This window comes from Lichenostomus cassidix, chromosome 14 (assembly GCF_008360975.1).
Source record: "Lichenostomus cassidix isolate B80296 chromosome 14, HeHo_3.0, whole genome shotgun sequence".
Taxonomy (NCBI): Eukaryota; Metazoa; Chordata; class Aves; order Passeriformes; family Meliphagidae; genus Lichenostomus; species Lichenostomus cassidix.
The window spans coordinates 7,996,423-8,020,113 of record NC_139495.1 but is presented as its reverse complement, the minus strand read 5'-3'; the positions used below and the strand labels follow the sequence as shown (position 1 = coordinate 8,020,113).

Below are 23,691 nucleotides of genomic sequence, written 5' to 3'. Positions count from 1 at the left end.
GACACCTTCTCATGCACCAGTATTTCTCTGGATTCATGGCAGGCAGCTTGAACATCTTCATCCTGTTCTTAAGCTATGGCACAAGGAGCAATGGCATCCCAAAACACTGATCTGACCACAGAAGTGAGGCTGGGCTGTAGTAAATTCATCCAAAGGAAGCCTTAAATTGTCACTGACCTCCTTTCATCAGGTATGAGAAACCTGTGTTCTATTCTAGACTTGATACAAACCAAGATTTTATAAAAAGGAATAGTGGAACCTTGATATAATCTTCAGAGTAACACTGAGCAAGCACAGAATCTCAGGTATCAGTGCCTGGTTCTCCAGAATATCCATTAAGGATATGAGAAACGTCACCTGTCACAAAATAGCTTGATTTGACAATAAAATAGGGGTTTAAAACAGACTTCTGACATTGTAACTACTCTAATTCAGTGTACAGATCTTCAGCTGAGCAGAGTTGTTTCCAGTCAAACTGAGAACCACAGTGATCCCATTTGAATGTTGATGCCATCTCCAATCCACACTTTGTGACATTAACCATGACAGCTGTGACAGAGCAGGTAAGCCAGTTTTAGACTGAGCTCCTGCTCTTCTCAGCCAGGTTCAAGTCAGAACAGTGCCACGTTTCCTCTAAGCACTTTCAGAGCTCTGCTGGCACTTCCATATTCCTCGGTGAAGCACCACATAGGTGACACTGCAGTGTCTGTCAAAGACCAGTTTGCTTAACAGTATCACCTTCAGCTTTTCTCCATAAAGAGTAACATAGTGAACAGAGAGAGGTTACAGTTATTGAGCTGAGTTGGTGCCAGAAGAGTTGCTGCCATGCCAAGGCTCTGGGAAAAGGTTTCTGATGAAGTATCACCGTGAGGGCACAGCACCTCCAGCTCCAGCAACTGTACATACTGGGCATGGAGATGTATCACTGAGGAGGAAAACTTGGTTTCCAACTGGTTGTAGCAGAACTACAAATGCACCAGCTGGTTTAGAGTGTGTTGAAACAGGCTTGCTACATTTCCTTTCCTGCTTGCTTCCCACCCTCTACCAACTGAAATTGTACTACTCCATGTACTGCCTTGAAATACATTTGGTTTCTCTGTATCAAGTACATTGTGCTGTCCTGTGCCTGAAGCAAACAGCAACAACTCATTCAATACTAAATATTCCCTACATGTAGGTTCAGACAACCCTATTTCCTCACTCGAAAAACTTTTAAAAATTCCAAACAGTTCTATCTTTATGCCAACATGCAAAGCAGGTGCAAAGCAACCACCCTACCCGAAATTCTGTTATTTCAAAAGACTTTCTAAGTAGAAATTTGAAGGAAAAAAAGAATTATTTACCTCCCAACCTCAGTTACTCCTTAACACTACATGCTGTGGAACAAGTCTGTGATCTGGTATCAAACTTCAACCATCTTAGTCATTCCAGAATCCTACATCCCACAACTTTTAACTATAAGCAGGAGATACCTTCTGGCAAGGCATCTTCAATTATTGAGCCACAAGGTGAAACTCCAGAATCACACACAGGTAACTGTGGAGACACATGCATTGAACACCTGTGGGATGACCCCATGCAGGACAGCTGGGATTAGCACCACTTTAGCATCAGAGCTCCCCTACTGTGGCTCTCCTGCACAATGACCCCAAACTGCCACTCCAGTGGTAACTACTAGAAGTTCATTATATCATTAACAGAAATAGAACTGTGACCAGGGATGGTGTGGAACCCAAACAGCATCTGAAGTGAAGCTGGAACTTGAGCACTATTGAAGAGCAGTCTGTTACAAGCATTGTGTGTAACAGGCAGTGTTTGAAGTCATTAAAATATCGACTGGAAACAGCAGAGTCCATTTGAACAATTTATTAGTATCCTCTTTTTTTACAAGTTTTAGAAAAAGAATCCCAGGATTTTGCCTCCTGTGTGTTTTCGTCTCGCCTCCTCATGGTCCATGATGCCAGCTGAGGTTGTCAGTACAATATACCTGCCAGGAGAGAACAAATGCTCAGTTAATCTCTCTGCTGCAGTCTGCTGCAGAGCTGACAGCACCAACTTTATCTCTGTGTTACAACAGGAAGGCCTGCTCCTGTAAGAACAGGCCCAAGGCAGTGAGATTGGGTTACCAGCAGTGCAAAAGCAGCTCCTCTCACGAGCACAGTGAGAGGAGCACACAGGACAGCAACAGGACAAGCCTTCTGTTCTCCCAACTATTCACCTCTTGTCTTGCATATTCCCCCTGGGCAGTCCCTGTCCACCTCTGTCCTCCACAGATGCTGTCCCCCAGCACAGGCAGAGGTGCCACAGCTTGGATCTCTGCCTCAGGTCTGAGCCCTGCCTGGTGCAGGGGAGGATCTGCATCTAGGCTGGCAACTGCAACAACTGCCACTGCTCATGCCAACTTGTGGGTTACCAACACACCTCACCCACAGAGCTTCATGTCTGAGAACCTCCTGTCCCACCACAATACAAATACTCTTAAAACTCCTAAAGACAACACACAGAGTAGCTACACAGGGAGAGCTGAAGCAGGAGATACTGCTGGAGCTTTAAGAACAGAAACAGCACAGAACTCTTAATCCCTTTGATGGGACAGACTGGCTGAGGCCCTGGAGACTCTTCTAGCTCTGCCATCCTGGTGCACTGGGATTTACTGCTTTTGATTCATTCAGTACATTTTGTGAAGAAAAAATACACTGCACAATAGTAAGATTTCCTGTGCTGTGGAGGTTTCTTTCACAGAGACTCCAAGTCTCTTATCACTTCATATCAGATTAATTTGCACACAACCAGGATATTTGAATTTAAGTAGTACAGTCAACTTTCAGTGACTTGGTAACTTACATAACTCCTCCCCCATTTAAAAATGGCCATTGATAAAACCAAAATAAGTATGAGAAAAGTCCTGTTTTCTGGTAAACTGTGAAATGATGAAATGAGGATTTTACCAAAGCCAAGAGGAAACAGATCCTTGCTTGGCAGTGTCCCTTTAAAACTGCTTTAAAAGGGAATTTATATGGCAGATGGATTTTTAGACTGGTATTTATCTCCAGACTGACCCCACATTTTTACACACAACACACACCTGACCCTCCCTCACACTTACCCAAACTGACGGGAAGGCAGCAGGTTGTTCTGCCACTTTTCCAAATCCTTCAGCTGAACATCAAATCTGGGACTGATTACACCACACTGTAAAAGAAGATTCTATTACAAACTGCAGAACTTCATGGATTTGCACATTTGTGACCCCACTTCCCTGCCTGAAGGACTTTAACAAGTGCTGTTACACACACTCCATGACCCACAGCACTTCCTCCTACCCAGGACCCTCAGAGCCAGCAACTCTTCACCAGTTACTCCATCAGCCTCACCCCTTCCTTCTCACCTCAACAGCCTTAACCTGCTGCTGAAACTACACCACCCAAGTAATGCCCACACCTGGGGGAGCACAAAAGCACTCTGCAACATCAGCAAAAGTCCTGTGATTGCTCAGGGATATTCTACCTCTAGCCATCACACATGGTGAGCAAAAAAACATGTAGATTTTAATCAGGAAGAAATTAACATGCATCAAAGCTACTGGAGTTTTCAAATTTATCACATTGCTGACCATGACCACCACTTCCAATTAACTCACTGGCTCCAATTATCTTAACAACTATCCAACACCAAACCAGAAGCACACTTTGCTGCACTATGCACATTTTTCTGAACCAAGTAACTGTTCCCTTATTGCAACGATTGAGAGAAACATTATATCCAGCTACAGCCTGGAAGATCCATTACAAATCACCCTGGAAGAGTTCAAGGAAGCTACACTCAAACCTGACACACATCACTTTTATAACACACACACAGCACTGTAATTACTACAGTAATTTGGGGTGTCAGGATTACCTGCCTTATACACTCATGCAGTTTTCAGATGCAGTATTTATTCATCATGGAGACAGCCCCCAACATATTCTGACCAAGTAATTTTTTTTTCTTTCTTTATTGAAAAGCCAACTCTCACTTGAAGAGCTTAACTGTAAACAATGATGCACAGCAAGCCACCACAGAACTACACAGCTCAGTAGTTTGAGACATAAGCATTTGAAAATTTTCCAAAAAACATATTAATGCCTCATATGTCCCAGGAACTTAACAAGCACCACTTAATGTAACATCCAACTTTCCCTCACTGCAAGCAAAGCCCACCTGGCAGCAGGAGAAAGGCTTGTCTTCTCCACATCTGCAGGTATCAAACACCAGTTGGAAACAAACTCAGCTCCTATCTCTTAAGACAAGTCTTCCAGATAGCTTAAACATCAAAGAAACTGAGAAAGCACTAGGTAGCCAGAAAGCCTTTGAAGAAGAGAAATACACAGCACTTGCAAGCAGACTTCCCTGAATGCCTATCTTACATACTGGGAGTTTAAAAGAAATGTAATTAGTCACCCATACCATTATGAACCTAGACAAATTAACTAGCCTTTTAACTGATAACATCCATGCTACTCTCACTGACACAGATTCAACAAATACCACCTTCTTTAGAAGCAGTTCTTTTAGAAATGGAGCAGACAAACACCAAATTTTAAAAAAGTCTCACTGAAACACCTTCTTAGATAACTGAACTCAGGAAGACAAATCCTACCTTGTTGAGTCTGCCTGTGAGGTTGACAACAATCTTCCCAGCTCTGTGATCATCAATTATCTCGAATTCACCGATATAACCTGCAGGAGACCAGCAGACACAGAAACATGAAACACTTAGCTACAGTAAGTGTACAACTAATTAACTATGTTGCACTCAACAACTTCAAGCAACTCGATTTACTCCTTTTACCACAGCAGCACCCCCAGACACCCCGGGAAGCAGGGCCAGGACTCACCGTGCTTCATCATCACGGTCAGGAAGCGGACGATCACTTTGGAGCACGGCCGGATGAGTACCTGGCGTTTGCCACGCTTCTCTGCATTGTTGATGCTTTTGAGAGCATCGGCGAGAACGTTCATCCGCACCATGGTGCCTGCGGGAAGGGCAGCAGTTACTGCAGCAGCTCTTCAGCACACAAACACGGAGCAGCGCTTCTTCTGAGGCTAATTCTAGATCTAAAAGATCCCAGACTGGCAGAAAGCTGCATTAAACCTTAAAAAGCACTCCCAAGCGAAATAAGGGAACCAAGTCACACGCTCAGCTGTGATCAAGAGGAGTCACCACTACCATAACAAGTCAGGAGATCTAACAGTTAAACTCGGCTTTATCAGAGCACACACACGAAAATTTCAAACCCACCCTCCAGACATCATGTCAGCAGTGTGACACCTCCCCAGGTAAACCAGTTTGGCGTTAAAACCCCACTGCACAGTATCAATCCTGTGCAACAACTAGATCCTATGTGGTATTAGACCAAGAGATGCTGCTCGGCTCACTGATCTGCAAACGACCTGCAGAATGCACGAGCACAGCATTTCGGAAAGGCAATCCGGCAGCAGCTCTCCCATGCTCACGAGAAGGAGCCCTGGAGCAGCCCCGGCACGGCAGAGATGACTTGGCACTCACACTCCTCTCAGGCAGAGCCCGGGCGCTGTCACAGCCGTCCCCAGAGGTGTCCCCGACCCGCTCACTGGGGCACGTCCAGCGGCACACGAGGACTCACCACTGAGATACCACCACCGCGCCAGCCCATTCCCGCCCCGCGGCGAGAGCCGCCAGCCCCCCGTGCCGGGGCCGCCTCTCCTCCGGGCCCTGGCCGCGCCCGCTGCCCCGCTGCCTCCTCCCCGGCCTGCCCGCACGATCCGCACGCCCTGGAGCCCACCAGCACCGCGGCTGCCCCGCGCCCCGCTCGGCCCAGCTCCCCGCAGCTCCGGCCGGGCCCGGCCGCCGCCCCAGCTTCCCGCCGCGCACCGCCGCAGAGCGCGCTGCCAGGGGCAGGAGGTGCGGCCCCCCGCCCCGCATTCCGGCGGCTCCGGACGGCGCCAGCGCCGCTGCCGGCGGCTCAAACCGGGCCAGGCGCGTGGGGCGGTGCCGGCTGCCCCCGGCGGCGCGGGCGGGGCGGGCGCGGGGCGCGGATGGCGCCGGGACGGGGCGGATGCGCACGGCCGCGGCTCCGGCCCTACTCACCGAGAGCGCGATGGCGGAAAAGGAAGAGCCCGGGCCGCGCGGGCTGATGGGAGGGCCATCGGCGGGGGAAAAGATATCGCGAGACTTCGCGGCGCAAGCCTGGCCCTCCCCATTGGCCGAAGCCGCGCGCCGCACTTCCGGAGCGACGCCACCGCCCCGTTTCCATAGCAACGGGGACGCTCCGTGCGGGCGGTACGGCGGGGCGCGGCGGACAAAAAGCGTCTCTCGGCTAGACAGACCGCGCAGCTGAGCCCCGAGCGCTGGGCGCGCCCGGCCCGGGACAGTGGCGGCTGGACACGGGGACACGGAGCTGCCGTGAGCAAAGCCCGGCTGACGGGCTGTGCCTGTGCTCAGTTCCAGCTCCAAGGGGCACACGGCAGCGCTGTGACAGCAGCGGGCACACCTAGCCCGCTGTCAGTGCATTCCCAGCTCTTGGGAACACGGCAATGGGACACTGTGCCATGTCACCCCTCGGATTTCACATCCAGCATCTCTGCCAGCGGCAAGCTGTGACAGTTCAGCACAGCACTTCCTCAACCATTCCCAGCTTCCCTTTTGATTGAAAAATGCACTGACACCCTTTCCTGTACGTTCACAAAGAGCAAGTCTTCAAGTAGTTTCTCTTTAGTCTGTATTTACCTATTCAACAGTTACAATAGACACTGAAGAGAGTTCATTTTAAAACAGTAAACTTTTAAAACATTAACACAGGTTTTAGCTTTTTAAAGAAAAAAAGTTCAGTTTTAAAAAAAGAGGGAGAGGTCATAGAAAAGCACAAACAATTCAGGCTTATTTACAGAGTCAAACTCAGCATATTCAGAGTAATTTTGTATACAGACAAACATTCATAAAACCAAACGTGCTACAAGGCTCCATGACAAGAGCAGTTTCCAGAACAATCAGCTGTTAAGGTTACACACACCTTCACTCATTTTCTACAGTCTCAGTGCAATGAGTTTACACTACAGCTAAATAACTGAACTACAAATTCATATATTCCAGACTCCTATTCAACACATTCTCAGGTACACAAAAGAAGCAGTCAGGGGGACAATGGAACCACCTTCTGCCCCCATTTTGGATGTGCACCCTCAGCTATGGCCATTCTCACTCAGCTAGTTGTCCTCCTGCCACAAGGATCAGTAGTAACAAAACTCCAAGAAGCATCAGCCTTCCTGCCTTTCACACTTGCTGCAGCCACAATTAATGATCAGCAAAACTAACACAGTTACAGAAATACTATCAGGCAATACAGCTCTGCTGTTGGGGTAGTTATGCACAGGGTCTCTTAGTTTGAAGAAGACACTTAACAAGCTCCATACATCAAAGGAGAGGATCTTTCACACAGGATCAGCTCCAGGCTGCAGAACCCTACTCAGCACACCAAGAGACAAACCCACAGCAGTTGCTGGAGTGACTTTTTCATTTCATCAGGGAGCCAATTAAAAAAAAAGTCAGTGAGCAATACAACTTCTATAGTCTTAATTATACATTAATTCTCAAAACTGTTCCCAAGAAAACCTTTTACTAGAGTGAACATCAGTTAAGTTCTTCATTCATTTTTCTTTTCCTTGTGCTTGAGAAGTTTGTTGATCTCCCTTTTTGCCATTCCAATGTACTTTGTGATGATCCCATGCTGGTTTAGTCCAGGAAACAGCAACACGAAACTTACTAGAGAGGAGGGAAAATAAAAGTACTTAATACTCCCTTAACAAGCTTCTGTCACTCTGCAATTCTTTGCTTCCCTTAAGCCCCATTAACTGCTTGAAAAGAGAAGAACATAACCCTGCAACAAAAACACCCCACCACACTTCATCAAAAAATACTTCCACCAGTCTCAATCCATTTCAGGCAGCTAACAAAAGAGCTCCTTGTGTTTTGCATGCTCACACTTACCAATAAGATAGGTCAGAAAGAGATTGTGAACTTGCTGTCCAATCCAGGCAACCACAGAAAGAGTGAAGAGCATAGTCATGAAGTACTAAAAAGTGAGAAGGGAAGAGTTACCACAGACCTGCTGCGGATTCTCCCTCCCCTTCAGTATTTGACAACACTTCAACATTTAAACCTAACTTGATATCTATGCACAAGTGTGTTAAAAATGAGATTACAGGATCTGTAATTGTATGTTCTCATTTATTTTCAGGCCATCAGCTGGACTGGGTGGCAGTTGTTTCCTGCCCAGATATCCCTTAGTGCCAGACTATGCCATCCCCACACACTGCACCCACAGCTGGTTTTGGGGCAGTGGCTCAGTAGCTCATGTACCAGCTGACACACTACTAAAAATCTAGGTCTTTGGACAGCTTGTGCACACTGGAAAAAGCTTGTTTCCAAAAATTTACCTACCCAGAGATATCCATTCTTCCTTTATATTATTATTGAGAGTATGCTCCTAAACTGCACATCTGTAAGTCTTGTACCTTGCCACTCCAGGTTTGAATAAATGTGTGACCAGAATCAAGTCACAGCCAGAACTGTCACTTCTTGGTTTGGAATACCAGCTCATTCAGGCATGTGCCTTGCTCAAATACTTTAGACAAAGCTAAATCAAACAAAATATTAAGATAATAGAGATTAACTCCAAGAACTCAATACCATTTTAGGCTTTTCTTCCTTCAGAGTGAAGAGGCGCTTCCACCAGCCAACAATCCGGCGACGAGATTTCACCAAATTGCCGCAAATCTCATGAAATCTTTGCTGCTGTTCTGTGGTCCTTTTATCAAAGGGAGGAAAAAAAAAGACAGAAATAAGAATTCAAGATTTAATTTAAGTTTTTTAAAAACCTCCCATGGCATCAGTGCTTATCTTGGCATTTGTTTTGCTTAATTTGATATCTCTTACTGAGCACTGCAATGGAAGTGCCCATGTAATTTTCCTGTATGCTGACTCTATTAAATTGACTCCCAAAGAGCAAACCACATTCAAACCAGAGAGCACTGATCTTAATCTGACACCAGTGTGATACACACAATTAATACACATCTGCATAAGAACATTCATCTGCTAGTCATCTTAGAGCAGATACATTAAAATTCACCTTTAACTCAAAATTTAGTTCAAATTAGGTTCTTCAAGTTACTTTTATACAAGCCTTGCCCTTTTCCAAATGTTTCAATCCCAATCACATTCATACTCTCTGCATTACTCTCTTCCTTCCTCACATTTACTACTGCCTCTTTCCAAACATACAAATCAATACTCTTCCACATCATTTTAGTTCTTAGTATCTATTATCCACTAACTACTAAAAACTAGTTTAGCAGAATCAACTAGCATGCTTAATGGAAGAATGTACCTACTTCTTAAAAAAAAAAATCTTATTTTTCCAAAAGAAAAGGAACAAAGGTATGTTGCAGTAGTTGTCTTTCAGAAAAAGAATGAAGAACACCTTGCTACTATCCTCACTTTATGTGTTACAGAGATTGCCAATTTCTCACTGCAATGACTCTACAAAGTAACCATTTCATACTTCAAATCAGACATCCATTTTGATAAAATCCTATTTACACTCAAGAAACTGTTTTAATTGAAACTTTCCTCACCACTTATTAGAGCCAAAGATCCGAGGAGCAAGAGCAGGAACCAGGTAATCAGCCAGACAGAGGAACATAACGAAACAGGAGACGCCTGAGAGAACTGATGGGTCCAAATAGTAGATCATCCTGCAGAAAGAAGATTAATTATTTCTGAATGCTCAAACTACTAAACACTACACATGCTTGGTCCATTCTTCAGACTGGCTCTGAACTTCAAAAACTAGACCCACTCTCCTGCCTAACCTCAAACAAAATTACAAAAAATACCTTTTTCCCTTAATGTACCGGATAAGAATATGTTACAAGCAAAGAAGGTACAAAGTTCACTAGAAGTAAAAATTCATCATTATTTGTCTCTCAGAAATTGACACAAAGTGAACTTAACACTGACTGAGGGATGAGGATGAGTGAGCAAACATATGAAATAAATAGGTAGAGTAAAAGCTGTAATTTTGTTGTTCAAGTCACAGAACTCAGAGCCACTACAGGCTGTCATTTGCTCTGTCTCTCCTGGGAGAGCCAGTCAAACCTGCTCTGGACAAGAAGCCATCAGTCTCTACTTAGGACAATGCTGCATTTTCCATGTTCAGTTTGCCTTCACTCAAACACAGCAGAAGGGCAACTGGACAAGAACCAGCTCATCTCCCAAGTGTCTGATAACACCCAGCTGGAGCCTCTGCTACTCTACTGTACTTCACAGAACACTCTGAAAACTGAAACAGTGAAAGCAAAGAAAGAGCCCAGCCCACAGCAGGGCCAGGTGTTCTGTACATCTGCACAGTGCTGCTGTGCTGGATGATCAAGGTCATTTTGATGAATTCAGAATCTGAAATAGTTCTGCATTTCCACAAAGTATTATTCAACACAAGATCTTTCCTTCTATAATCACAGAATTCATAACAGAATACCCTCAATTTCACAAAATTACTTCTTTTAGAAGTTACTTTACAGTTTCTGTTTGATTTCCATCCTCCTCACATCCCCTGAGGACCATAAGATACATTAGCCAAAAGACCAATTATCCCTGTCTCGCCCGATTCAACATTTATTTTTCTAACTCCTCTCCTTACTGCAGGAACAGATACAAGTGGCAAACTGCACAGCTGGCATGAACAGCTGTCTGTGCAAGGCAGGTCAAGTCATCTTGACTACAACCATGTTACATAAAAGTACATCTAAAGTGCCTCCAGCTCCTCCAATCCAACAGGCAACATCCTCCCACCCTGCTGACTAGAAGTTACCTGCAGCCTTCCTTTTTCCCCCCTTTCTCAAAGGACGTGACAGAGAATGTAAAAAACCTGAGTTCTGCAAAAAACCCTGAACTTATCCTAAACATCGCAGCCAAGATGCAGAATAGGAAATCTTGCCCCATGGAAACAGGCTTTTCATAATGATACTGCTATTGGCTTGGGAGGGAAAAAAGCCAAAGGAGATCAGCAGATCTGACTAAGAAGCAGGGTACAAAGAATGAGGGCAGAACATGATTGCACCACTAAAGAACATTCAGCTGAGCACAGTAAAAACCCCAGCAACCACTGCTGGCAAACAGCTTTTGCAGAAAGCGCTGTCCCACCTCTGAGCAGGATGTGACTCGTTTTACTTCCTGTTTTCAATACCTCTGGTCTTCATTTCCAACAAAGTTCACACGTTTTAACAAACAGAACCTGAAGTAAAAGCCTTCCTATTAGACTTCTCCAGATGTCCTCCTAATTTTCTTAACAGGTTTGGTAGCAGCCATGAAGATGCAATGATGTTCCCAGGCTCCCTCCAGAAGGTACTTACAGGAAAGAAAAGGAAACAACACTCATCAGTGCCAGAGGAAACCAGGCTCGCTCCCAGCGAAGAACTTTATCGGTCATCAAAATCACTTCTCCCCATCCTTGCAACTGCTCTTCCAAGCTTGCCGTTTCAGCAGCCTACATAAAAAGAGAAGAAAACTCCTTTACTAACCAGAGTATCCAATTAAGTCCCACACTGAAGAAGCTAAAAAAAATCCAGTGCAATAATTAAAGATCCCAGTCACAAACCTTTCTGAGTAATTAAATTTGGAATAATACTGTGAGTTTTGTACTAAGTTATGACACTGTAGCAGTGATGCTTTAAAATAGTCAAAATTCTAGCAGCATGTATAGGCCAAACAATACCTCCTCCCAGATCTTGCCAAGATGTTTTCCCCCAGTCTCCCATTTACCATACTCCATCCCCCCAGATTAGTAGAAAGCCAGGTTTTAAAGCCTAGCTAAAGCCTCTCAAGTTTTCAGCGTTAACATCTGGAAAACAAATATTAAAACTATTTAAAAATAAATGTATTTTCTAAGACAACTCTACCACATTAAACTGAAGCTTTCTAGCTGCTGTCCAATGCCAATTTCTTATTATGAGGAAGATGCATAAAGACTCAGAATCCACAGTAAAGTTACCCAACTGATCACATTTGAACTGCAAAGCGAGTTTTCCTACAAGCTGCCCAAGACAGCCTTTAAACTTCACTTCCTATGCGATTCCTACATTCCTCCCTACACCTTCCTGCAAGGAGGCCTCACCTTTGCTGCCAGCAGCTTGTTAAGCAGTTCACCTGAGGTGTTCCACATTTAACAGAGCTTAACAATCTCTCCTCGGTGGGAGAAGGCATCGCAGAGATTACAAAACTCAGGTAACCGCGAACAGAACCGCCTGCTGCCCGAGCAGCAAGAGGTGAGAAGTCGTCTCGACATGCACGTCTGCCGTGCAGCGGGAACAGAACAGGTTTCACCCAGCTACGTGCTACACTTAATTCCAGCGAGAACTTGGACACCACTAGAACAACAAGGCCAATACAGCTCCGTGGACTCTCCGCAAACGCTGAGCTCTCGGAGCTGCTCTGTGCCCAGCCGGGGCTGCAGCACCGCAGCGCCCAAACGCCTCCAGCCCCTGCCGCTCCGCAGCCTTTTACAGCGATTCTCCCCATTTCGCACGGCAGCCGCTTACCAATTGAGGCATAACTATATATATCCTTGTGTTTAATTAACTATTCAAGCCCGTCTTGGCACATTTAGTTAAGCTGATCACCCAGCGCCTGCCGCTCTGCCGTGTCGCCGCGGCGCTCGGTCCCGCAGCGGGAAGCCTCACGGACACAGACGGACACACCCACACGCTGACAGACAGACGGACACATCGGGGGTAACCCCCGCACGGCAGGTAACGCCAGGCGCTGGTGGGGCCCGGCCCGCGAGCAGCAGCGCAGCCGCCGGCCCCGCGCCCCGGGCCTGTTCACCAGCAGCGCCCCACGCGCGGCCCGCCGGGCCTCGAGCCCATCCCGCACCGAACCGTGCGGGAGACAAACGGCGTCACTGCGCGGGGCGAGGCGGCGCTCGCCAGCCGCCGCCGGGGGTAGGACAGGGCAAGGCAGGGGAGGGGAGGGTAGGGCAGGGCGGGCCTGGCTCCCCCGCCGCCCCCGGCAGACCCGAGCGGCCGCCAGCCCCTGCCGGGCGCCGCCCGCCCTCACCAGCTGGTAGACGCTGTTGTTGTCCCCCTCCGCCATCTTGCGCCGCTCCCGCACCGCCGCCCGCCAGCCACGCCCTCCCTCCCCACGCCGCGCCGCCGCCTTTTATAGCCTCCGCGTGCCGCCTGCGCGCTGTGATTGGCCAGCCCCAGCGCCCCTCCGGCCGCCGGTTGGCTGCCGGGATTCGAACGGCGCGGGGCGTGCGCGCGCCCCTCCTCCCGCGCCGCAGTGCGGCTGAGGCAGTGTCGGCCGCGCCGGGAGGGAGCCGTGAGGGGAGACGTGCCCCGCGCCGTAACCCAGCCCGAAAGTCACGGAATTAGTTGCGTTGGAAAAGGTCCCTGAGTCCAACCTGTGACCGAACACCACCCTGTCACCTGCGCCATGGCACTGAGTGATACATGTCGAGTCTTTCCTTAAAGCACCTCCAGGCACGGTGACTCCACCATCTCCCTGGGCAGTCCGTTCCAATGTTTAGTCACTCTTGCTGTGAAGAAATTCTTCCTTATGTCCAACCTAAACCTCCCCGGCGCAGTTTAAGACTGTGTCCCCTTGTCACTTGTTTCCTGGGGCAGAGCCGGACCTCCACCCGGCTGCAGCCTCCTGTCAGTGATAAGGGTTCCCCGAGCCGCCTTTTCTCCTTTTCTCCAGGATAAGTTCCCACCGCCCTCAGTCTCTCACCATCACACTGTGCTCCAGGCCCTTCCTCACTCCCCTCTCTGCCCTTGCTGCAGCCCCTGCTGTCCATCCTGAGCAGAGGGCCCAGAACTGGACACAGCACCCCAGGCCAGGCCTCACCATGTCCAGCACAGGGCCAAAGCTGTTGGTAACATCAAAGCCCTACGACATGCTTTATTTCCTTCAGAACTTGTGGCAGCTTGGGAATAAATATGGGAGAAAGGCACTGGGATATAAATACTGTTTCTGAGTCAGCTTTCTAAATTCTTCAGGCACGTGTGGTAATGAGCGAAATCACTGTGCCCAGGATGCAACACAAGGCTATAATTGAGAGCAAAGAAAACAGCTCGGGCACAAAAACTGCTCTGGCACCAACTTGATGGAGAGAAAAAAAGAGAAGGACTAAGGAGGACACTGTAAAAGTTAACATTGCAGTCCTGAATGGTTTGGTCTTTCACAGGCTGCTTCTCACAGTCACTCAAGAATGTACGTAAAGAACAGAGTCTACACTGAAAAACTTTCAAATTCACATGCTGCTGAAAGCTAGCAGTATTTTTGTGTAGCATTTTACACGTATAAATGGTGGAGTTCACTCTCAAAATCTGTAATTTACCACAGCAAAACTCACACAAAAGGTGATTTCATAAGGAAGTGATGCCAGCAATAATTTTATTTGTCTTTTAAGAGTATGGAGCCATACAGAAGCATGACCTCAGAGCAACCTTCCAGTATCTGAAGGGAGCCTACAATGAGAGGGATTCTTTGCCAGGAACTGTAGTGACAGGACAAGGAGCAATGGTACAAACTGAAAGAGGGCAAATTTGGGTTAGATGTTAGGAGGAGATTATTTACTGAGGGTGGTGAGAACAGGTTTCCCCAGGGAGATTCAATTCTGGGAGATGTCCCTGCCTATGGCAGGAGGGTTGGGATTAGATGGTATTTAAGGTGAATTCCAACCCCTCAGCATTCTATGATTTACGATGCATTGCATTTCCTAGGGTAGTTGCAGTGTCCTGCAGCAGCACTGCTCTGGCTGATACCATCAGCCACCTCCTGGATTATCCATTTCTATGATTCTCACCACAAAAAAACCCAAGCTCTTACCAGTGCAAAAAGCAGCCACTTCCATCATCTCCAGCCCATCACATTCGCTGTCTTCCAGCCAGTCTTTCAAACACCAGCTCCCAAATCAGGTGGCCTTGCAGCTTTTCTCCATCCCAGAGGGCCTGCAGAGGTGCCTTTCCCTCCTATGAAGTGTTGCTCCTCACCTCAGAGGGGCAGAGGGGAAGGTGAGTGTTGCTGGATGCCCTCACACCCAGAGATGCCAGAACACAGGACAGGCCCCTTGTGGCGCCCCATGTAAAATAAAAAAATTCATGTGCCTACATTTACGTGTGATTTTAAATTTCCTTGTTAAAATCTGGGCCCTGGTGTAGGAGGCAGAGGATGAGCAGTAGCTCAGTCCCACCTCCTGCGCTTTACCTGAGCTACACACAACTGTTTTGCTTGGCTCAATTCAGACCATGCTGCAATGGGATCAATTCTTCCTGCACCAAGATTCTCTCTTAGCACATACACAGGAGATTAAATGCCCAAGCTGACATCAAAGCATTTTTAAAAGGGGCAGTGCAATTGCTCTGTGCACTTAGCACAGACACAAAAAGTTTACATGTCAAGCCTCCACCCTTTCAGCATACTTAATACACATTTATTATGCTATTAATAAAAAATTAGCCTGATGAATGCCAAAATTGCTCTAATCAGCTATGCATTTAAGTACACAACAGTAGTTGTAGATAATATCTGTCTTTTCTATTAAATTCTTTAGCTAAAATGTTAACAGTATACTCATTTTTTCCACTATAGAAAAAAATGCATTTTATAATTTGGGACCATGTTAACAAACACAGATGGCAGGTATCATCTCACACTTTTGTCCTAGTCAAACTCTTTAATGCACAAAGTGTGTCTGCTAATTTTAGGAAAAGCTTGACAAAAAAAGAAAGAACAGAAAAAAGCAAAGAAACCTTTGAAGTACTTGAGTGTACTAAAACAGAATGGCTAATGTACCAGGCACAGAACATATTGATGAATAATTGAAGTAAATTAACCTTAAAGAACACAGCACTTAGAAAAACTTTTCCATCCCTCTTCAATATTTCTGAAGGAGTACATTTTACATGGTATTTCTCATACAGAAACCCCAAAGGAGTTAACAGGGTAAATATAATTTGATCAGTTTACCAGAGGGTGGACAGCACTGACTGTCACCAATGCTTTTATAGATACCTCACTCATTCTTCCTTGGAAAACTAGCTTCTTCCCTCTGATTTATGTCTAATTTATATGGGGGACTTGAGTCTTTTGCCAACACTTGAAAAATTAGACAAAACATTACTATTTAAATAGACCAATCCTTAAGGGCAAAACTAATTGTTGCAAAGCAAAATCAGACCGTGAAGTCCCGAAAAAGTACAAAACTAATTTCTGTTAACTCTATAGATCTGCTGCATTTTCAATTTGTTATTTTGACAGTGCCATTATCCTACCAAAATAATCTAGAACACCACTAAAGACTCCAGTTTAACACCTCCCAGCAACTCATCTGGAAGAGCTGTGTTCAAATACTGCCTTTACACAAGGGGAGAGGGAAGAGAGCCAAACAACTCCATTTTCAAAGAGTCAAGAGCACCTCAACCACGAGCCTATATAATTGTGAGGGAGTAACGAAACTGCTGAGAGTATGTGAAATTTGGCTTTGAGAAATTACTTTAGAGCATGGTCCCTTGGTTAACATTTACTGCAGGTTAGCAGCAGGCAGTCGAGCATCAGTTGAGCTGTTTGACTTCTATAGCTCCAGTTGTATGTATTTGTGTATTTAGAGAGGTGATTCTAGACTTGCATTATCCTAGGTGTGCCTCACTGCAGAGAAATTAAACACCAGTTTTACTGAAAATAAAGGAAACACCCTTATGTCTTTGTAAGAAACTGCCTTTAAGGGAATGTAACTAACACAGTTTTATTTACTATGCAGGATGTGTGCGCAGAATCTGAATTTTAGGTTTCACCAAGACTGTACCAAGCCCCCATCTTGTCAACATTTCCAAGTCAACAGTGACAGTCCCACAAACGCCTGCATATCTGAGCTGTCTCCTCTGCATTAGTTATGCAAATTTAGGTCTCTGGAGAATCCTGCTCTAATTTGGGGTTTGGGTTCTATTTGTTTGTATCAGGCACTTCATTCTTCCCTGTAATTTTCACAACCACACAGTTTTGCATACAAGGAAATGAAAAATACATATTCATTTTTATTTTTTAAAACTTTATTAAATTACGCAGTAAGAACCCATCTCCACACAAGTGTTTCATTTCTGGATGGCAGAGGTATAATACATGAGCCACAGGTGAGTGCATTACCCCTCCCTTCCCCCCAGCTTCCAAGAAACAAAACAGCAGCTACAACACACTCCTGTCACCACGCTTCTCCAACAGATTGTTCGTAAGGTTATTTTGAACTGGAGAAAAATGAAAAGGACCAACAGAGTCAAGTGTCTTGTTCTGCATATGAATGTTCTTCACTGCAACATTCCAACAGCTTTTCCTGCGATGCGTGTGGCAGAGGGTCAGGAAGCAGTGGCAGTGAAATGCATTTGCACGGGTATTGTTAGATGCAAAGCCTGTGACTTCCCTAGAGGTAATCAGGCAATCAGAGTGCAAGGAAGGCCATATGACTGTTGAAAACTTACACTTCAAAGTGCATGTCCACAAAAAATTGGCAACAGAGGAGAAAGTGAATTCTAAGACCTACTGCGGAGGCAGAGCAGTCAGCATAGTGCAAATACTGAAAGGAACAGAAGTTTGCCTGGAATTATCCAAAAATTGCCAGCCAAGCTTCCTACTCAGATGAACTGCTGCAAACCCTTTCAACTGAATTAATTTTATGCCAGTAGTGGGCTTGGCTCAAATCTTTTAATACTTGGATTTTGACAGAAAAAATGCAGTATTTAAAGTGTGGTTTTACTCTGAAAAGTGACTACAATGGCATTAAGGATCTTCCCACATTTTTCAGCAACGTGCATAATGAATTCACCAAGTTTACAAAAGAGGAACTTTTTATACATAGCTACACAAATTTATCTGGTTTGAGAATACCAGGGTGCATTTCTGCTTTAGCTATCAGCACCTTTACAGTTCTGCAGTTGTAACTCAATTCTGTGGGGTTTATTTGCTCTAAGAAAAGGAAGTTGCCTTTTCCTAAAGGTATCCCACTTAAAAAAGCAAGAAGTCTTTTAGACAACCAGCAGTCAAGCAGGACCTTGATGTAAGATGATGCCATTTTTCAAGATACTTTTCTGACCATAATCACACTTTGAGAACTGATTTAAAAAAAACCTTGGTGGAAGATTCCCTATGGATGCATTACTGAACAACCATCTATAGAAGAAATATGGCAAAGGAAAACTATTTTGCAGAAATCTTTACAGATCTAGTTGAACAAAAATTTGAGAGTCCTTCATTTCTTGGATTATATGTATACCCCTGTGAAGTGAAGCACTAGAATTTACAAGTGTGAACTAAAAGGATTAGGAAAGTGAAGTAAAAAGCGTATCACTCTACCTCCACCAGAACATCACTTTATTGTTTATCTGTCATCAACAATGTAAAACTCTACTAGATACTCTATCCTGGTTTTTAAAAAGGTAAAGATTACATTGGATTAGCTACGTACGAAAGAAACTACAGCAATCACAGTAGAATGAGATTGGAGGGACAATTTGAATTACAAAAAAGTGTACACTGCAAGCAGAAGGAAGTGCACATTAAATCAAATGCCTGTAGGAATCATTACTTTTAAATGCACAGTGACAATTTTGAGAAACTGTACATAATAGAATCACAAAAATGACTTTAAAATAACCAAAATTACATTTTGCATTTGACCATCCAACTCATAAGTAATCATTGATGTTCTATATTTTCAGTGCTTTTGGAAAAACTGTTTACCAAACAGAATTTAAGTTGTTAATTTGACTAAACTGTGAAGTAGAAGGATCGAAATTAAAAGTATATTGGAAGTACGCCTAACCTACAAGAATAAGCCAAGAGGGGTGTATGCAAGGAGAGGCTGGGAGGGAGGAGTGAAAGGAAGGAGGAAAGGGAGAAGAGAACAAAGGCTTTTTCTTCTATCTCAGAAGTTCTTCCAATGCAGCGTGTATCTGATGTACAGCTCTTTGCTTTCAGTCCATTTCTGAAGTTTACATTTTGTAGCCTTTTCCCATACTAACTGGTCAACTCAACCAGCACTGCTGCCACGTAACAAGAGGAACAAGAATCTGAATGCATCAAATCTGCCCTTGCTGTGATTTCTTCATGGCCCCATTTTTCTGTTTTTCTTTGAACAGGGTTCGGTGTTTCCTGAATTGTTCACAGGGTCAGATGGAATTGAGTTCCAAATCACTCTGCGGTTTGTAGCATCCTGATTTCTTTCTGCAGCTGACCCCCAGACACGTTTGCAGTTCTTCCGTAGCAGAAAGACAAACCGTGTTGCTCAAGCGGTGAGCGTTCACCCTTGACCGTGGGGGTTGCAGACCATTGTGTTTAGCGTATCCCTGAGTGCAGCTATCCTGCAGGATTCACTTCCCAGTGCACCGAGATTTCCTAGGTTTCCTCAGATTAAGCCCCAGTATGCATCACCACCGACTGTGGTGCGGCTACGGATGCCTGAGGCCGAGTTGATTCTGGTGGATGTCTGACCTCGCTGAACCAGACCGATCTGCTGTCTCCCTACTCATACCCAGGCAGTCCAACCTTCATACAGCTGAGCCAAGTTATCTAGATTAGTTGCTTCCTTAATCACAAAGTCAACCTATTAAAAAGGTCAAACAAGTAATTAAAAATAAGCTAGAATTTTAAAAGTGTTTAAGTGATCTTAGAATTTACTGTCGAAAGTCACCTGCAAATATTTGACTGAAAAAAAAACAATCTAAGCTAACTGTAAACATAACCTTGTGCAGTCCACATAAGAAACAGGAAGCTGTAATGCAAAAAAAGATTACACATCATCTCATTCATAGCCCCTATCTTGAAAATAGCCACGACATTCTCAAATTGATGTGGACAACTGTGTCCCCTGACTCTGTTGCCCAGAGACAGGAGTGGTTGTGTTGTTAGTGAACACAGACAAGTTCTGTCCCTTGGGCAGCTGTACAAATCTCGTGCTCTCCCTGGCTAGCAGCAGCTGTGGAACAAAGGTTAGCTTAATGACAGACAAAAGGCAGTTTTATCTAATTCATGGTTTTACATAAACCTCTCATATGGAAAACAAAAACATATGACAGCAATAAACAAAAATACCAACCCAAAACAAACAAAAAAAACCAAACAAACAAAAAAGCCAGCAATAAAAAGTAGCAGCAACCCTGATTTGCCCTGGAATCTCTCACAGCCCCCAAAAGGAACCCCCCAGTAACACAACAGGATTTTAGTCCTCAAGGCACACTTCAGCATATACGCCTGCTAATTACTATGTGTTTAAAGCAAGGACCAGTACTGGAACTTTATTTTCAACTCACCTGTTCAGCCACAGACATTCTCCTGTTGGGATCCACATCTCGGCCCTCTAACTTGGCTTTGACCCTCTTCCACACGCTAACTGCGTAGGAATTCCTCTCCTGCACGGCTAGAGGCACAAAATAAAGTTAATTCAGCTTTACATTCCTGCACAGAAACCCACTGAGGTATTTTAACCTTTTTTGTTGCTGTCAGTGGTCAGGTGGTTGGTTTTTTTCCCTCTAGTTGGTTTTTTTAAGGTTTACATTTACCTTTTCCTGTTTTAGGGTCCCTGGCTGTCTTTTTGGGACTACAAGCAACACTTTTGCCAGTTCCTGGGACTGTGTTTGGAGGAGTATCTGCTGATGTTGCAAGATTTTTCTGAATTAGCTTTCTTGCATTCTGTGACATCACCTCTGGCTGAGTTTTCTGCCCTGTATTGCTACGTACAGCTGTAAAGAAAGTTTAAAAACATTTAAAGTCTTCAAAATAATAGCATATTATAGAGGCAAGAAAAAGTGTATAAAAAATTCAACTTGTATCAAATGCAGCTAATTTGGTCTTCAGAACAAATGAATTTAAGTTTGCATTTTAAACTCAGCACCAGTTTTCCAATTTCTTTCACTTCATAAACAAGAACTTTTGTTCCACTGCTAAGCATTTATTTAAGCAAATTTTTATGGGCTCTCAACCTCTATCATTCATAGGGCAGTTATGAATGACAATTCTTGTTGTTGATTGAAATGATAAACCTGCACCTAGTCCAAACATTGAGAGTACAGTAATCCTTTAAATTGAAAGGATTTCTCATGAGAGATGTTATTCATGTTTTTAAAGTAATGAAAACTTTGCAGACATTAATGGTTTTGTAGGATTTCCAAATTCCAAAGTCACCATAAATTTTAATACTACTTTCAACAGAATCTACAATTCATTTGAGTGACAATGCTTTCCATGTATTCTGGGTGTTGTGGGGTGAAAGCAGATCTCAAAGGCTATGCTCAAGCAGTCATTCAGTATTGTATGATGAATTACTTAAATTTTATAGGCTTTCATAATCTTACAGAAACTGTCTTTATTTCAAAATTCAATGAGAGCTATGATCTCCTTTCTAATATAAATTCCTAGTTGCTTCATCTTTCTACTTTTGCAAGTATTACCTGCAGCAAAGGTTGGCTGATATGTAGCAGCTGAAGTTGGGCTTGAGCATTCATTTGCTGTATCCGTGACTAAGGGTGATGCAAACCCCACCAGATTATTGTAGACACTAGGAAACATAATGGAGTTGATAAATATTCATGCAACTACTTGATTTACAGAAAACTCAAATAGAAAATTAAAGTCAAATTTTGCAAAAATATTTCTGAATTCTAAGGCAGTCATCAAGTAGGTGCCTCATGATGTGTTCCTGCTACATGAAAGTAGGTAAGCAAAATGCCTTTTCTCACCTGAGACACAGTGACTTTCTTACCTTTGGCTCTGTGTTTTTAGCTCTTTCAAGGTGGGAGTTATCTCCTGCAGCATCTCAACATGTTCCTGACTGCGGACTTGACCCATAACCTGAACTAATGTAAACAGAACTGTCTGAATATTATCTTGCCACGATTTATACTCGCCCAGGAACTGCCTAACACTATTGTCATAGGGAACATCTTCACCATCTGCCAAAGCCGCTTCTTCATCCTGTAACCAAGATGTGCAAAAGGGTCAACTGCAATATTTTGGCTAAGAGAATTAAGTTGAGCATTTCTTAGCTCTTTCAGCCCCTCAGTTTGTCATTTGATTACAAACAACCATAGTTTTCAGTAGTTACATATCAAGAAAATAAATTCTAAAATCATAACATTTTTTACTGATTAAGAACCCAGAGGACTTAAAAACACAATGTTTCAACTACCAAGAGAGAGAAAAGGTTCAATTCAACCAAAGCCTGCTAAGACTAATGCTAGAAAGTTTCGTGAATTCCTAAACATGAAATGAACTTTATATCTTGAACTCCATATGCACAGACACATTTTACTGTTTCTAGATACTTTACAAAGCTGCTTTTTTTTCCTTCAACTGCACTGACACAGGTTTGAGGAATAAATTTAAGGATGTTTCAGGCATACCTTTGCCATAGCTTTCAGTAGATGTTTGACATCTCCAAGTTGTCTGTTATGACCTGTGAGCACAGTTTTAATACTATCCACCAGATTCTGAATTGTTTCACAAACTGTTTCTATTTGCTGTTCTCTTTCTGTTTGTACTGTTCTCTGCGTAGATATCTCCTGGGTCAACTGCTTGTGAGCTGAGTGAAGCCATTCAGAGCTGCCAATAGGATGTTCAAGACCAGTGCCCTAAAAATAACAGAAGCATTTTTTTATCTGTATACAGAGATAAAATTCACTTACTGTGTAGACAGCACTGCCAAGTGTTTAGCTGCTGACAGCATAAACTCTGCAGCCACACTCCATTTGAAGGTACATTTAACACTAATTGAGAATGGAAGACAAAACTGAGAACTCCCTGCAGTGATTGTGAAATGTTTCATGTTTTGCTTACCACTCTCTGCAGCAGGCGAAGCTCCAGGTCAGACACTGAGCTGTTGAACTGGGATGCAAAGGAGCACATTTGTTGACAGCGTTTGAGGAGTTCAAACAATGCAGCATCAAGATTTAAGGCTTCTGCTGTTCTTGTACGTAAACTTTCAAAATGAATGATATTACTGCAAAGGAAAGTGACCTGAAAATCAAAGCCAGAGTGAGAAAAATTATTTTACTTCAGCTGTCTATTAGACAAACAGCATTTTTTTTATCATCTCCTTTGAAGTGAGAATTTTGAACACACAGATACTGCTCTGTTACAGTAGCAGTATCATCTCAGGGTCATCCAACCCTGCAGCAGTTCTCACAAAGATTATTCCTATTGCTTTCAAGTGGGATTCCCAGAAGTATTTGGTTATCCATGTTTGCTCTGTAGATGCAGAGCAGAAAAATATCTTCTACATAAACCTCGAGTAGGAAATTAAGAGTGAACACACTTCTGGAGTCAAGAGTATTGTACTTAATCTGTAGTACCTGATTTGCTCTTTGACTTTCTTTCAGTACAAGGTTTCTTCTTTCAGCAATAGTGGCATCAAAATCTTGCAAGACTGGGGCCAGTGCAGGATTAGCACCTCCTGCCCATTTTAAACGCTGCTCAATACTTGCTTCAAGTGCTGCTAGTTTCTCCTGCATTACGGAAGAAAAAAACCATATAAATAATTATAAATAAGAATTATAAATAAGAAATCTAAAATACTGAGCCCAAGCCACAGCACACAAACCTTAACATACAGAATAATTAATTTGCCC

General features: G+C 44.1%; 3 protein-coding genes across 6 annotated transcripts in view; all 3 read right to left on the bottom strand.

Moving 5' to 3' along the window:
• Positions 1-1,851: 1,851 nt before the first annotated feature.
• Positions 1,852-6,218, bottom strand: RPS15A (ribosomal protein S15a). The gene is made up of 5 exons (XM_085074771.1): positions 6,113-6,218; positions 4,881-5,018; positions 4,643-4,722; positions 3,107-3,192; positions 1,852-1,987 (listed from the first exon to the last, which is right to left on the bottom strand). Exons 2-5 carry the CDS (start codon positions 5,011-5,013, stop codon positions 1,894-1,896), a joined length of 393 nt encoding a protein of 130 aa, XP_084930897.1. The 5' UTR covers positions 5,014-5,018; positions 6,113-6,218; the 3' UTR covers positions 1,852-1,893.
• Positions 6,219-6,726: 508 nt separating this feature from the next.
• Positions 6,727-13,242, bottom strand: ARL6IP1 (ARL6 interacting reticulophagy regulator 1). 3 transcript variants are annotated; one of them, XM_085074767.1, is made up of 6 exons: positions 13,136-13,242; positions 11,434-11,567; positions 9,658-9,777; positions 8,711-8,828; positions 8,009-8,093; positions 6,727-7,783 (listed from the first exon to the last, which is right to left on the bottom strand). In XM_085074767.1, the coding sequence occupies exons 1-6, from the start codon at positions 13,169-13,171 to the stop codon at positions 7,665-7,667; spliced, it is 612 nt and encodes a 203-aa protein (XP_084930893.1). In that variant the 5' UTR covers positions 13,172-13,242; the 3' UTR covers positions 6,727-7,664. The 3 variants fall into 3 exon arrangements, with proteins under 3 accessions (XP_084930893.1, XP_084930894.1, XP_084930895.1); XM_085074768.1 differs by having other exon boundaries at positions 9,661-9,777; XM_085074769.1 differs by lacking the exon at positions 13,136-13,242 and adding an exon at positions 12,619-12,875.
• A 3,870-nt stretch (positions 13,243-17,112) lies between these two features.
• SMG1 (SMG1 nonsense mediated mRNA decay associated PI3K related kinase) overlaps positions 17,113-23,691 on the bottom strand; it is a 61,755-nt gene continuing 55,176 nt past the window's right edge. For both annotated transcript variants that reach the window (XM_085074765.1, XM_085074766.1), the window contains 8 exons: positions 23,416-23,568; positions 22,901-23,080; positions 22,468-22,695; positions 21,828-22,039; positions 21,517-21,623; positions 20,629-20,808; positions 20,380-20,486; positions 17,113-19,673 (listed from right to left, as the gene is read on the bottom strand). In XM_085074765.1, the coding sequence (XP_084930891.1) occupies positions 19,596-19,673; positions 20,380-20,486; positions 20,629-20,808; positions 21,517-21,623; positions 21,828-22,039; positions 22,468-22,695; positions 22,901-23,080; positions 23,416-23,568 (1,245 nt within the window). In that variant the 3' untranslated portion in view covers positions 17,113-19,595. The remainder of the gene's footprint in view (positions 19,674-20,379; positions 20,487-20,628; positions 20,809-21,516; positions 21,624-21,827; positions 22,040-22,467; positions 22,696-22,900; positions 23,081-23,415; positions 23,569-23,691) is intronic.